Source organism: Onychomys torridus, chromosome 6 (assembly GCF_903995425.1).
Source record: "Onychomys torridus chromosome 6, mOncTor1.1, whole genome shotgun sequence".
Lineage (NCBI taxonomy): Eukaryota > Metazoa > Chordata > Mammalia > Rodentia > Cricetidae > Onychomys > Onychomys torridus.
The window spans coordinates 17,246,346-17,259,830 of NC_050448.1; the positions used below are offsets into that span (position 1 = coordinate 17,246,346).

The 13,485-nt window shown below is 39.9% G+C and overlaps 1 protein-coding gene across 2 annotated transcripts in view; it reads right to left on the reverse strand.

The window, feature by feature from the left end:
• Positions 1–13,485, reverse strand: part of Bbs7 (Bardet-Biedl syndrome 7) — a 42,779-nt gene that overhangs the window by 20,999 nt on the left and 8,295 nt on the right. For both annotated transcript variants that reach the window (XM_036190782.1, XM_036190781.1), the window contains exons 7-12: positions 12,932–13,048; positions 11,287–11,417; positions 6,157–6,241; positions 5,119–5,221; positions 2,523–2,715; positions 192–266 (exon numbers count right to left, since the gene is read on the reverse strand). In XM_036190782.1, the coding sequence (XP_036046675.1) occupies positions 192–266; positions 2,523–2,715; positions 5,119–5,221; positions 6,157–6,241; positions 11,287–11,417; positions 12,932–13,048 (704 nt within the window). The remainder of the gene's footprint in view (positions 1–191; positions 267–2,522; positions 2,716–5,118; positions 5,222–6,156; positions 6,242–11,286; positions 11,418–12,931; positions 13,049–13,485) is intronic.

A 13,485-nucleotide genomic window follows, 5' to 3' on the forward strand; every position in this document is an offset into this window, starting at 1 on the left:
CCTGGGAGCGCAGGGCAGGGCCTGGGTCAGGACATCTGAGGAGAGGGAAAGGACATAAGCAGACTGTACAGAAAAGCCAGCAAGGGGATGATGGAGACAGCAACTTCAAACCCTGGCAGCACTTACAGACTTCACTGTAAACAGTGCAACAAAACCAAGACGTGAAGCGTTTGTGTTTGTTCTTAACTTACCTCTGTGTCACAACTGCTAAAGCTCACGACAGCAGAATTCTTATCCACATCAAGTAGATCAATTGGGACATCACTCTAAGCAAATATTAAAAACAAAAAAGGTTCAGAAGGAAAACCTAGAAGTATACACAAAATGTATACTCTGATTCTCCTTAGTTCTGGTTCATAAATCTTCAAGTTTGAGAGTATGAATACTTTTAATTTACACTCCTCCTTCCCTGGTGCTGTTTAGACAAGTTCTCCCCATGTACCCTCTATATGTAGACCAGGCTGGCCTTGAACTCACAGAGATATGACCACCTCTGCCTCTCCACTGCTCGGATAAAAGGAGTGCTTTACTCCTTCACTCCTGGCTTCTCCATTTGTAAAAAGGGTCTCACCAGGAGTCTGGCCTTAAAACCTGGGATCCTCCTTAGACTTTTCAGTGTGGGATTATGGGTGTGCAACACCATGCTCAGCTAATGGTTTATATTTCTAGAAAGTAAGTTCAATGAAGAAAAAAATTTTTATGATCATCTATTCTTTAATATTTGGCCTATCAGAAGAAATCAGAGAACATTCTCTCTTATCTCCTTAAAGTTTTTGCTTTTATTAGTGAAAAGACATTATCAGGGACTCTAATTATGAAGTTATTTGGATTATATCAGTTATATGTGTGTAGTGTGTGGGTATATGAATATGTGCATGTATATGCACTTACAGGTATCCTTCTTGGTCATTTTCCATCTTAGTTTTTGAGACAGAGTCTCCACTAATCCACTTAACTAGACCAGCTGACCAGAAAGCTCCAGGGATTTACTTGTCTCTGCTAGTGCTGGGATTACAGACCCAGAGCCACCTGTGGACCCAAACCCGAGTGCTAACTCTGGCATGGCAAGCACTTTGGAAACCGAACCACTTCCCTAGCTGACAGCTCACTTTTATCCAGCGGAATTTCATCTGTTACACAATCACATGGCCTCCTCAGCAGAGATGTTTCTAAGAGAAAGCTGCTGCTGCCAGCTGCTCTGGGATGCATGAGCCTGGAGCTCCTAGTGTGGTTCAGTGTGGCAGCCTATGAGCTAACACAATGGAAGAAGCCTTCCTCTAATTAATAATCTGATTTCTTTATTGTATCTTTTGGGCAGATAAATTGTGTTCTTCCGTTTTTTTTTTTTTTGTTTGTTTTTGTTTTTGTTTTTTTCCCAAGACAGGGTTTCTCTGTAGCTTTGGAGCCTGTCCTGGACTAGCTCTGTAGACCAGGCTGGCCCTCCAACTCACAGAGATCCACCTGTCTCTGCCTCCCGAGTGCTGGGATTACAGGCATTCGCCACCAAGCCTGGCCTGTGTTCTTCCAATTTAATACTCTCCCATTTTTTATGAGTTTTTCATCTAATAATTTTCCATCTATCCTTTTCTATTCCATGGCTATATTCCAATTTAAATAAATAACCCAAAAAACAGTTGTGAGTTACATATTAATATCCCTAAAATCACCCCTTGAGATTAGCTACTTGGCCTCTGGTCTACCTAGAATCTGCTTAAAATAAAAATATCATCTTAGTATCTGGAGATTCAGAAAATGCTTTTACAAAGGACTAAACATTGGACTCTTCCCTGGTTTGTTTTTATTTATTTATTTATTTATTTATTGTTTCTTTTTTTTGCTTTTTAAAAAAGATTTATTATTTTTTTTTAAAGATTTATTTATTTATTATGTATACAGAAGAGGGCACCAGATCTCATTACAGATGGTTGTGAGCCACCATGTGGGTGCTGGGAATTGAACTCAGGACCTCTGGAAGAGCAGTCGGTGCTCTTAACCACTGAGCCCTCTCTCCAGCCCCCTGGGTTTTTTTGTTTGTTCGTTTTTGTTTTTGTTTTTGTTTGTTTTGAGGCAAGGTCTCACTCTATAGTTCAGATTGGCCTCAAACTTGTAGCAGTCCTCCTGCCTCAGCCTTGTGAGTGAGGCTAAAATGACAGGCCAAGCCCTGGCACCTAGCATAGACTGGAGTTTTCTAAGCCACATTAGGTTAAGATTCTCCCAGGGGGAGGCCAAAGAAGGAAATCCTGTTGTCCTTTCTGTTCTTCCTGGACACCGAAGTTCACACATTTTTGGTTAATGAGTATACAATAAATAAAAAGTAAAGATATAACTCAAATAACCTATAGGTTATTGACTACCTAACACAACATGAAGAATCTGCAAACATTTGGAATTACTGTCTAGAATTTAAAATGTTTGTTAATAATTAGGGCACATGACTGGTTTGTAAAACAAAAACAAAACAAAACAAAACACAAAAAACCCCAGATCTAGCCTAAAGCTAAGAAGCTAGGCATGGTGCTTACCTGTATTAAGACGTTATCTATTGCAGTCTGCACCTCTAAGACAAGGCTGTAGCTAGCATCATCTTTATTCAATGTGAACTTGTCATTTATACTAAATGAAGGAACTGTTGACTTCGCTTTGCTTGACTGTGAAGACTGTTGGTAGTTTTCTCTTTCCTGCAGTACCTTAAACTGCAGATGTTCTAACTCACTCCTGCAGGAAAGCACACACGATCTTATCACCCACAGACACTTGAGATCCCCAGAGTGTGCACAAACGTGTGAGGTGTTTCCTTCTGAGAAGCTAAAACTGTTTCATACCAATAGGAACATGTTTGCTTCTATGACTGACCAAATCATTCCACATCAGTTATTACTGATCCAAAAACTGAAACATCCACTTAGCCCAATAGCAACATTACTAATGGAGCTGTATCAAGACTGCAAATTACCAACTCCACCACATGAACATGGCGACAGCTGTAGACGGCACTGATCAGAAGAGACGCTGACACAGGAGACCTAATGCAAAAGACTAAAGCGTGCAGCCGGGCAGCATAAACGTTTCTGTAAGTCAGCAGTGCAGACACACAAAACAGGGAGGAGGCTGCAGAATGCTAACATGTGGAAGAGACAGGATGATTAGGAACCAGTAGCACTACTGGAGTTCTATCAAATGTTGGAGCAGATTCTCTATGAGTGTTGTCAAGGGGTGTTTCGGTTAAGGGGAAAGGCTACATGCAAATGAAGTAACAGTACTGGGGCAACATGAAAGTTAGCCCAAATTCAGGGGAGAGGTCTGAGAAGATTTAATGGGATGCATGCAATAAATCAAGGAAAATATTAGTTTATCCAAGAAATATTTACTCATCAATATTTCATATTTACTCCAGTATTCTATGTGCTGAATGAACAAAAGAATATGTTTATAACACAGCTTATATTATATTGTGATAGAGAAGGGGAAGATTTGGTTATAAAAGAGGTATTTGGGGCTGGAGAGATGGCTCAGCTGTTAAGATCACTGGCTGCTCTTTCAGAGGACTTGAGTTCAATTCCTAGCAACCACGTGGCAGCTCACAACCGTAACTCCAGTTCCAAGGGATCTGACACTCTTGTAGGTATAATGAGTTTCTAACATAGCAGTCAGTCACTCTAGTTGGTATTTTTTTAAAGAAGTATATGTGTGGTATACATGTGTGTATACATGTTCACAGGCATGTGGATACATGTGTATGGATGTATCTACATGTGTGTTCATATGTGTGTGGAGGCCAGACGTTGGTGTAGGGCCTTCCTTGGTCACACTCTACTTTACTTATTAAGGCAGGGTTTCTCAATGAACCTACATTTGCAAATTGCAGTTAGTCTAGCTAGCTAGCTAGAAAATTCCAAGGGTCCCTCATCTGTCTCCTGAGTGTTGGGATTATAGGCAGGCCACACCTGCCCAGCTCCTTATATGGGCACTGGGGATCTGAACTCTGGTCTTCATGGTTTCTTAGCAAGTGAGTCATCTCACTATTTCCTTATTGCAGGAACTAGGATACCCTGAGTAAATCTGGCAGAATTAGCTTGTGTAATGCTTTCCCAATGCTCTTTATAAACAAGATCATGCAACTAGTACTTGTGGCATCCTTAAAAGTTCCTGTAGCCTTCAACGACCACCAAAACAGGTGAGCTCCCACTTCCCTAAGAGGTTAGCAAGGGATGCCCAGTCAATAAAAGTTTTACAACTTCCATTTCCTTATTGTATGTGAGCATGAGGTCAACTTTTCACAGGACATATCGAATTGAATGGGCCATGAAAGCAATGTCAGCATTGAAGGGAGTCAGCATTATTCAGGTCCAGCAAGAGAATTTGACAGATCAGAAGGATTCACAGGAATAGTTAACAGCAGAGTGAATGAAAAAAATCTAGTCACTTCTGTTCATTTACTTGTAATGCTCTGGAAAACAGAAGCAAAACATTTTAACTACCTACAGCTAAGTAAAAAACTAAAAATGCTGGGGTTGGGGGTTTAGCTCAGTGGTAGAGCGCTTGCCTAGCAAGCGCAAGGCCCTGGGTTCGGTCTCAGCTCCAGCAAAAAAAAAAAGTGCAATTCGGGACCAGTAAGTCAAGAGAGACTAATGCACCAGATGGGTGTGGTACAGCACACCTGGCCCCAGCACCATGGAAGCAGAAACAAGAGTGAGTTAGAGAGCAGCCTGGCCTATGAGAGACCTTGTTCCACAAAACAAAAACAGTAAGAATAGCCAGGTGATGGTGGCACATGTCTTTAATCCCAGCACTCGGGAGGCAGAGCCGGGTGGATCTCTGAGAGTTCAAGGCCAGCCTGGTCTACAGAACGAGATTCAGGACAAAACTACTCAGAGAAACCCTGTCTTGAAAAAACAAAAAATACAAAAAACAAACAAACATAAAAAAAGAATAATGCATAGGGAAGGTATTTTTCAAACTCAAAAGATTGATCAACACTTACTTACTGCTAATTTTCTCAGGTCTCTAAGCTTTTATGAGATGTATCATTCCGACCATTAAAATTAAGCAAGTGAGCCCATGGGTAACATGAAGGGCAAGTACAAACTTTGATGAGATGGAAACAGCAAAAAAAGTTACCGTAAGGAGGAAATTTTATTCTGCATTTCCTGGTGGAGCTTTAGCTCTTCTCCTGGCCCACTTTCCTTATGAGTGGGCTCCGTTGTCAGCCCTGTAATCCAGCCTGCAAAGACGAGTTACACTCACACTTAGTGCTGCCTGCAAAAGCTGGTAACAGAACCCCCAGGTACACTCCGCTCCATCTACCGTCATCAACCTAACTTAGCCCTACGGTTTCTTAGAAAATAGAATAAAAAATTCAAACTAAAATATATTCACATCATAAAGGAAGTACTTAAGCATTTCATAACACTACTTTTTCCTTGAAGTGCTCAATCTTTCAATTCTTAAAAACCTCAGTTTTCAAGTATGGTATTAAGTCAGTACATTATAGCAAATTCAAAAGTAGCTGAAAAATCAAAATTGGCTGTTACTAATTATTGTCATGGAAATCTGCACTCAAAAGACTACTATGAAAATACAAAAACTATCTCTTTAAAATTAAGGTTTTTTTTTTTTTTATAAGAAATGCATTAGGCCAAAATGTAGTCTCAATTTTAGTAACTACTTCTTTTTACATTGAAGAATATATCTTAATTTACTAGAGACAGGCAAAGCACTCTTCAAAATACCCAGTGTTAGATCCAACACGGGGCCCTACACATTTGAGGCAATAAAACCACTGAGCTATGTCCCCAGCCATTTTCCTTATTTTTAAAAAATATTACATTGATTTAGACGGGGGGGGGAGTAAATATGCCAGGGCACATGCCTGAAAGAAGTCATACAATTTGCAGAAACTGGTTCTTCCCCTCTCCTACATGGGATCTGGGGATGGACCTCAGTTGTCAGGCTTGGCAAGCAAATACATCATGTACTATATGTCATACACACACACACACACACACACACACACACATACATACACACACACATACAGATACACACACACATACACACACACACGTAAAATAAATAAAATTAGTCAAAAAATAACTTTATTAAATCTAGTTGGTTTTTTTTTCATTATTCTTCAGCTGCCCACCATCATTACCTTACCTGAATACGTGGCCAGCACAATTTCATCATAACCATCTTTCCCTACACAGCCACCCTGGATCGATGTAATGCTTTCAGACAACATCTAAAATAAATGCAAGACCATCCGCTTCGTTAATATTTCAACATTTCAAAGACATGTTAAAATAAGCTGTAAAACCTCTCTTCCTGTCTCCAGGCACTCAACACATATTTAGTGGATATTCATCATGTGCAGACACTGAGATGAGGAAAGATCTGAACAAATGCTAGAAAATTCTAGCACTTTTAAATACAGGAAAGAAGATTCAAAATAACTAGCATGTTTGTGTACAGCACTCAGTATCAGCATCTAGAAAACAAAGCAATTTCTATAAAGAAGGAAGGTTTGGTCAATTATATGAACAAAGCAGCTAGTAAATTTAGTCTCGTCTATGAATTTCTTCAGAGGGTTGTTTTTTTTTCTTTAATGGAAAAAAAACTATACTTTGTTGTATGTTTGTAACTTAACTTCTAGAATTTTTATTATAACCTCATGGAAGTTTTAATATTATAAAACAAAACCGTGACATTTAAAAATCATACCCAGTCAATCTAAATACCAGGGAAAATTTATATATACAGTCACTGACATTGAAAGTAAGAGGTATGTTAGAATAACTGAATGTAACAGAAATGTTACATTGTTCCTTTTTCTTCTTGAACTTTTATTTTTAAATTTCACCCTTCATTATAATTGTAAATATATTCGGATGTAGATGTATGTCTAAGTGTGCGAGCAAGCACACTATAGTGAGAATGTGGAGGTCAGAAGGCAACCCCAGGAGTCACTTCTCCCCTTCTTCGCTCTCCACCTTACAGGGCTGGGGATGGCAATCCCTTTGCCAGGCTGGGTGGCCAGCACCTTTACCCACTAAACTATCTTGCCGGCTCCTCTTCTTTTAAAAATAAAAAACTGTGTGTGTGTTTGTTTGCGTGTGCATGATGTGTGTCAACTTTTATTTTCACTCCACTTTCCCTACGTACTTTCATTTCAATGTAATATACTCCTATGCACTTTAGTATAAGTAGATGGAATCCTTTAACATATATTTATTTATTTGGATGGGGGGATGGGCACGTGAGTACAAGTACTCAGGAAAGCCTGAAGCCTCAGAACATCTTGGAGCCAGAGTTACAGGCTACTTACTGTCAGCCATCAACATGCATGGTGGGAATAAAACACGGGTCCTCTTTGAAAGCTCTTAACAACTGAGCAATCTCTCAGTCCACTATGGGATTATTTTACATTTATCTATAACCAAAAGCTTACGTTGAAATTACTTTCTCAAAAACCCATATGTGGCACCATTACTGGGCCAAGGATCTATGGTTAGACAGATCCGGCCTTAGGGAGAACCTATCCTTACAGGCATAAACACACCACCGAGGCTCAGAGGACATTTCAGAAGAGGCCAAAAGAGGGTAAGAGCCACGAGCAGTGGGTGATTAAAAGAAACATCTACTGGACACAGCAGGGCAGCTGCACATAAGAATTCATAGTGGTTGTGATAGCACACACAAAACTTGTGCAAACCCAAGCCAGACCAAATCTCAGCATGGAGAGGGGAACTGGGCACACAATCCTACCCAGACATGGAGACACTGGCAAAAAAAGCACATCACGAACCAATACTGTCCTATACCTGAACTATTTCTTTGGCTTTTGTTTGTTCTGTTTTGTCTTTTTCGAGACAGGGTTTCTCTGTGCAGCCATGGCTCTCCTGGAACTCACTCTGTAGCCCAGGCAACTCAAAGATCCACCTGCTGGGATTTAAAGGTGTGTGTGCCACCAGCACCCGGCTCTGAACTATTTCTTGAATCTTACATAGCAAGATGACTTTTTACAGTAAGGTAACAAGTTTGAACCACATCTGTAAAATAGTCAACCGTGTAATGTTTTAATTTCCACACAGCCTCCTCTGCAACACTTTGTGGACACTATTATTTGAAGCAGCCTCAGTGTAGCCTCTGTGAGGCAGCATGAAGAAACTCTGGAAGGAATCAGGTGTTCCTTCCAGGGAACATGTAGATACCCACAGGAGCTTCAAAATCATGGGTTAATGGATTAATCCAACTAAGGGATTGGGGAGGGGCTTTGGAAAGGGGTTGATAGATAGAGTCTTTAGGTGGAGCCTCAGAATGGGTCCTGGGCCTTTGTAAGAGAACGAGAGAAAACACAAGCACCATCCGATCTCTCTGGTATTTGTGGCACTCTGCTCTGCTGGGAATCTGCCAGCAAGAGCCCCATGACCAGATGAAGCCGTGTACTCCTTCCATCTCAGAACCAGAAGCCAAACTAAAGCTCTGTAAGGTGGCCCGCCCTCGTGGATTTCGTTATAGTAATCAAACACCATACACCAGCACCACTTCATAAAACAGAACACTGTTTAGCCACAAAAGAATAAAATCCTGCATTTTACAACAACGCAGATGTGATTGGAAATCACATGCATTGAAATAAGCCAGGCATAGAAAGACAAGTACCACAAGCTCCCATTCATATGTGGACGATCAAGTGTGGACTCCTAGGAGTTAAAAATAGAGTGGTGGAACCTAAGACAGAGCGCCTGTGTGGCCTGGACAGGTGTTTCCACGACAGGTAAGGTGACCTGCTGACGTCCCATGCAACCTAAGTCAGAAGTTCATTTCTTAGTAAAAGGGGGGGGGGGGGGAACCTGTAGGGCCCTGGCCCCTGTTTTGGGTAACTGTTGCCTTGCTTGCTGACCTTGACCTTGATATCCTCCCTATGCTAATTCCCTGAGAGATTCCACCCTCCTGAATGCTTAAGGGAAGTTCCTTGTCTGTGTATCATGCATATTGGGCATTAACAGCTTAGATGCAAGATTGTAAAACATGGGAAGCGAACTTCTACCCTCCGGGGTTCTCCCATTGTGCTGTAAGCCTGTATTTAAGATTTCCTCCCTCCTTCAATAAACGGCATTGAGGGGTTAAAAAAAAAAAAAAAAAAAAAAGGAAAGAAAGAAATTGAAGACAGCAATGCTCTAAAACAGGAAGTGGTGATTTTGTCATGGGCCTATGAGGATACTGGACTAAGTCTATCAAATTGTACAAACAGGAAAATTGTATACTATGTGAATTATCTGTCAATAAAGATCTTATAAAATTAAAAAAAATAGAGTGGTGGGTACTGTAGATGCCAAGAGTAGGGAAGGGAAGAATAAGGAAAAGTGGATTAAGGAGTATCAAGTTATATATGTATGAAGTTCTGATACCCGATTTATGGATTTATACTTATTTGTTACGTGCTGATAGAGAATCATGACACAGAAGGAAAAGAGTATTTGCCACTGTGTAGGCCAACTACAGACAGCAATTATGTACCATAGATTTCAAAGGGCTACAAGGAATGATTTTGAGTGTTTTCACCAAGAAATATGTTTAATACTACGGAAGCATTATACTCAGGGACCAGAAAGATAACTCAGTGGGTAAAGATCTTGTTGCCATGCCTGACAACCTGAGTTTGATCCCTGGGACCCATATGGTGGAAAGAGAGAACCAATTCCCAAAAGTTATCCTCTGACTTCCACATGGATTCACATACATACAAACACCTCTCTACAAACACTGAATATACAAATTCACGGATACAATTTAAAACATTTAGAGAAAATATATTTGATATACATGAATCAAAGCATCATATGATACCACCATTTATATATAAGTTTTTGGTGATATTTTGTTTGTGCTCTAACAAATAAATAAAGCTTGCCTGAAGATCAGAGGGTGGAGCTAGCCATTAGCTAACCATAGCGGTCTGGAGGTCTGTAGAGACAACAGACAGGTGATTTGGCTGGGTGGAGAGAGTAAGTGGCCAAAGCAGGAGCTCACCCTCTTTTTGGTCTGAGAAGTCTGAGGTAAGAGATGACTGTGGCTGGCTCCTCTGCTTCTCTGATCTTTCATCTTTCACCCTTGATATCTGACTCCAGGTTTCTATTATTAAACCAATTAGAATTTGCACTACAGTTTTTATACATCAGAAAAATAAATTAATAAAAAATAAATTGAAAAAAGTAGGAGAAAAAAGATTGTATGTATGCCCGAATGCTTGTCTATGTTGGCTCTATATGTTTTAATTACATTAAACATTTCTGAACTAAAATACCTTTACCTGGCATTTATTCTTTTCTAAGAAAGCTGGTCCTGAGGTGTCCAGAAGCCAGACTACCATTACTCCTCTGCTTCAAGGTGGTTCCTATGGAATCCTAACTGTATGACATTCATGTCTATGCTCTTACTACCTTAAAACAATCTCATCAATGAAAACCAAACCTTTAAGTGTTTCCCCTCTACTGTGTTATTATGAGTCATAGAAAGTAGAATAAAATATTTAATACCTAAGAAATTCAAAATTATATTCAAGAGTGATATTAAAAAGGAATTTATTATTCAGCTTAAAGGCAGTACTCTGCCACTAAAACACAAAAACAGACTAGAGATTTTGATAATGGCAATATTTTTACAAGTATTTATTTATCTGGTTGCCCTGTGGGTGAACCTAGGGCGTGGTGCACAGTAGGAAAGTATTGGCCACTGTGCAATATCCTGGCCCTTCTTAGTTTCTGCTTTGGAACAGTCTCACTAAAGCTGCTTACTCTTCAAGGCAGGCCTTGAATTTGTGATCCTCCGGCCTCAGCCAGAGTTGCTGGGATGTAGAGGTCTCACCACCAGGTCAGGATAGAGCAACAGCATTTTGTTTTAAGAAGCAATATTTTGCTATGTTTGGATTTACTAAAATTCAAACTCTCAATAATTTCTACAACAATGGACATATGGTTAGTATACAGTCTTTTGTCTTGCTTCTAGTTTACAGTATTAGGGATAGAACCAGGACTTTTTTTTTTGTTTTTGTTTTTCGAGACAGGGTTTCTCTGTGTAGCTTTGTGCCTTTCCTGGAACTCACTCGGTAGCCCAGGCTGGCCTCGAACTCACAGAAATCCGCCTGGTTCTGCCTCCCAAGTGCTGGGATTAAAGGTGTGCACCACCAACGCCCGGCTAGAACCAGGACTTTATACACAATTGGCATGGCCTCCACCACTAAACTACAGCCCCATTCCCCACACAAATCTTTCTAAATGAATTTACCTGATCATATCGTAGCACGGGCTCATTTGCATTCTCAAAACTATACACTTCCACCACTCCATCATCTCTCCCAACAAGTAAATCTTTAACCCCATCACCCATGATATCAAAGCTGTCAATACACAAGATACCTATGAAAAAGGGGGAGGTGTAAGCAAGGAGAGCGATGGGTTAGAAAACCAACAGATATGCAAGAGAATATATACATATATCCATATATTTTCATACCACATAGTTATGAAAATTTTATATAGTAACGAAAAAGAACAATTTTGCACATAATTGGGTGTTTTTCCCCCTCTTTTCCACCTACATTCATTGATTTCCAAAGCTTTAGATACAATTTATACAGCAATGGACCTACATTTACATCTCCCTTTAGCTTGGCTTCTCAGTAAGCCCCAGGCTCTTATGTCCAACTTGGCACCACCCTGCACACATGGGCATCTCAACCTGCTGATGCCCCCAGCCCAATTCTTTCATGTCTTCACTTCCCTGCATCAGTTCCGCTCTCACTCTCCAGGCTTCCTCAGTTTTCAGTAAATTATGCCACTGATGCATAGGCTAAAGAATTCTAGGCTGTATCTCTGATATCATTCTTCTAACTCTCTGTATCAAATCCTCTACCTCCACATACATACTTCCATTATAGTGAGGATGAGCCAGGATGCTCTGGACCATGACAAATCATGGTGACTACAACACCTCCAAAGTGGTCTCTATGTTCCCAATGTGGATGTTTCTTCCCAAATCCATTCTCTATGCAAATCTACTTTGCTTCTTTTTAGTGAATTTGATCATGTCACACCTTCCACACACAATTCTCCTAGGACCTCCTGCTGCACTCTAATTAAAATTCACTCTTCCCAGGCTTCGGACCTGCAGTTTGCTCCACTCCTCTAACGTCTCCTCAGGCCGCATTCCTGTGTTCAGCCACCCTGGTCTTTCTACGGTTCCCCAGTGAATCGATCTCACCTCTGTCTCAGGGCTTTGCAATTCTTTTTTCCTCCTCTTACAATACTATTTCCCCCAAATCTTCTCCCCTCAGATTTATCTATTCTAGAGCACTTTCTCTATCATTGAGTCTAGAAGGAGCTGCTTCCATCATCACGCTACTATACACTAACTCACTGCATTCTCTTCACATGGCCACGTGAGGGATTGATCACACACAGTCATTCATTGGCTCTTTGTTTCCCCAGCAAGTATTTGCTAAGGGATAAATGAACAGATGAACAAATATCCTGTACATATTAACAGCCATCTCACTACCTACCAAGTTAGGTATAAATTCTTGGAAATTTATAAACTCTTTAGAAAATAGGAATTGTTTCTGACCCACTACTACATTCTTTATATCCCACCAAATGTCTCAAATTCCAATTAAGTCTCCATTCCAGTGGGGTTTAACATGGAATAATGGAGATTAACCTACATGTCTATCCCAAACTACAAGTAGCATTCCTAATTTTAAAAATTATATATATAGTATAATAGATGCCATAAACCAATAGTAGATAAGTCAGAGGTGTCTCTGTGAATCACAAAGCCTGCTATATAATATAACCAAATAAAACGGAATAAATTGCATACTCCATTAAATAATTGTTGAAATTTCATAATCTAAACTAGACTGAAAACGTACCTCCCCGCTTTTTGTCATTTCGAATTTCCCATTTGTGTATGGGCTTGGATGTGGTGATCTGAATAAGCCCAAGCTTTCCATCTGATGTACCAAACAGAAGGCCTTCTCCAGAGTCACCTAATGAAAATTAAAGGGAACATACAAACACTAGATCTTAAAAAAAAAAAAAAAAAAAAAAAAATTACCATAAAAATCTCACTTTTCAAATATTACATAAAGCCAAGAAACTTAATCTGGGAAAATTTTTTAAAGAGAAAAATATTTTGTATAAATATATATCAAGACATCATATGATACTACAATGATACTACAATTCATATGTAGTTTTTTATATATCAGAAAAATAAATTAGTAAAAAAATAAATAAATTTCATGTATGCAGAATGCTTGTCCACGCTGGCTTTGTACCTTTGAACCACGTTTAAAATTTCTGACTAAGGTTCCTTTCCGTGGCATTTATTCTTTTCTAGAAAGCCGGTCCTGAGGTGCCCGGAAGCCAGACTGGCATTACTCTTCTGTTCCGAGGTGGTTCCTATGGAATCCTAACTGTATGA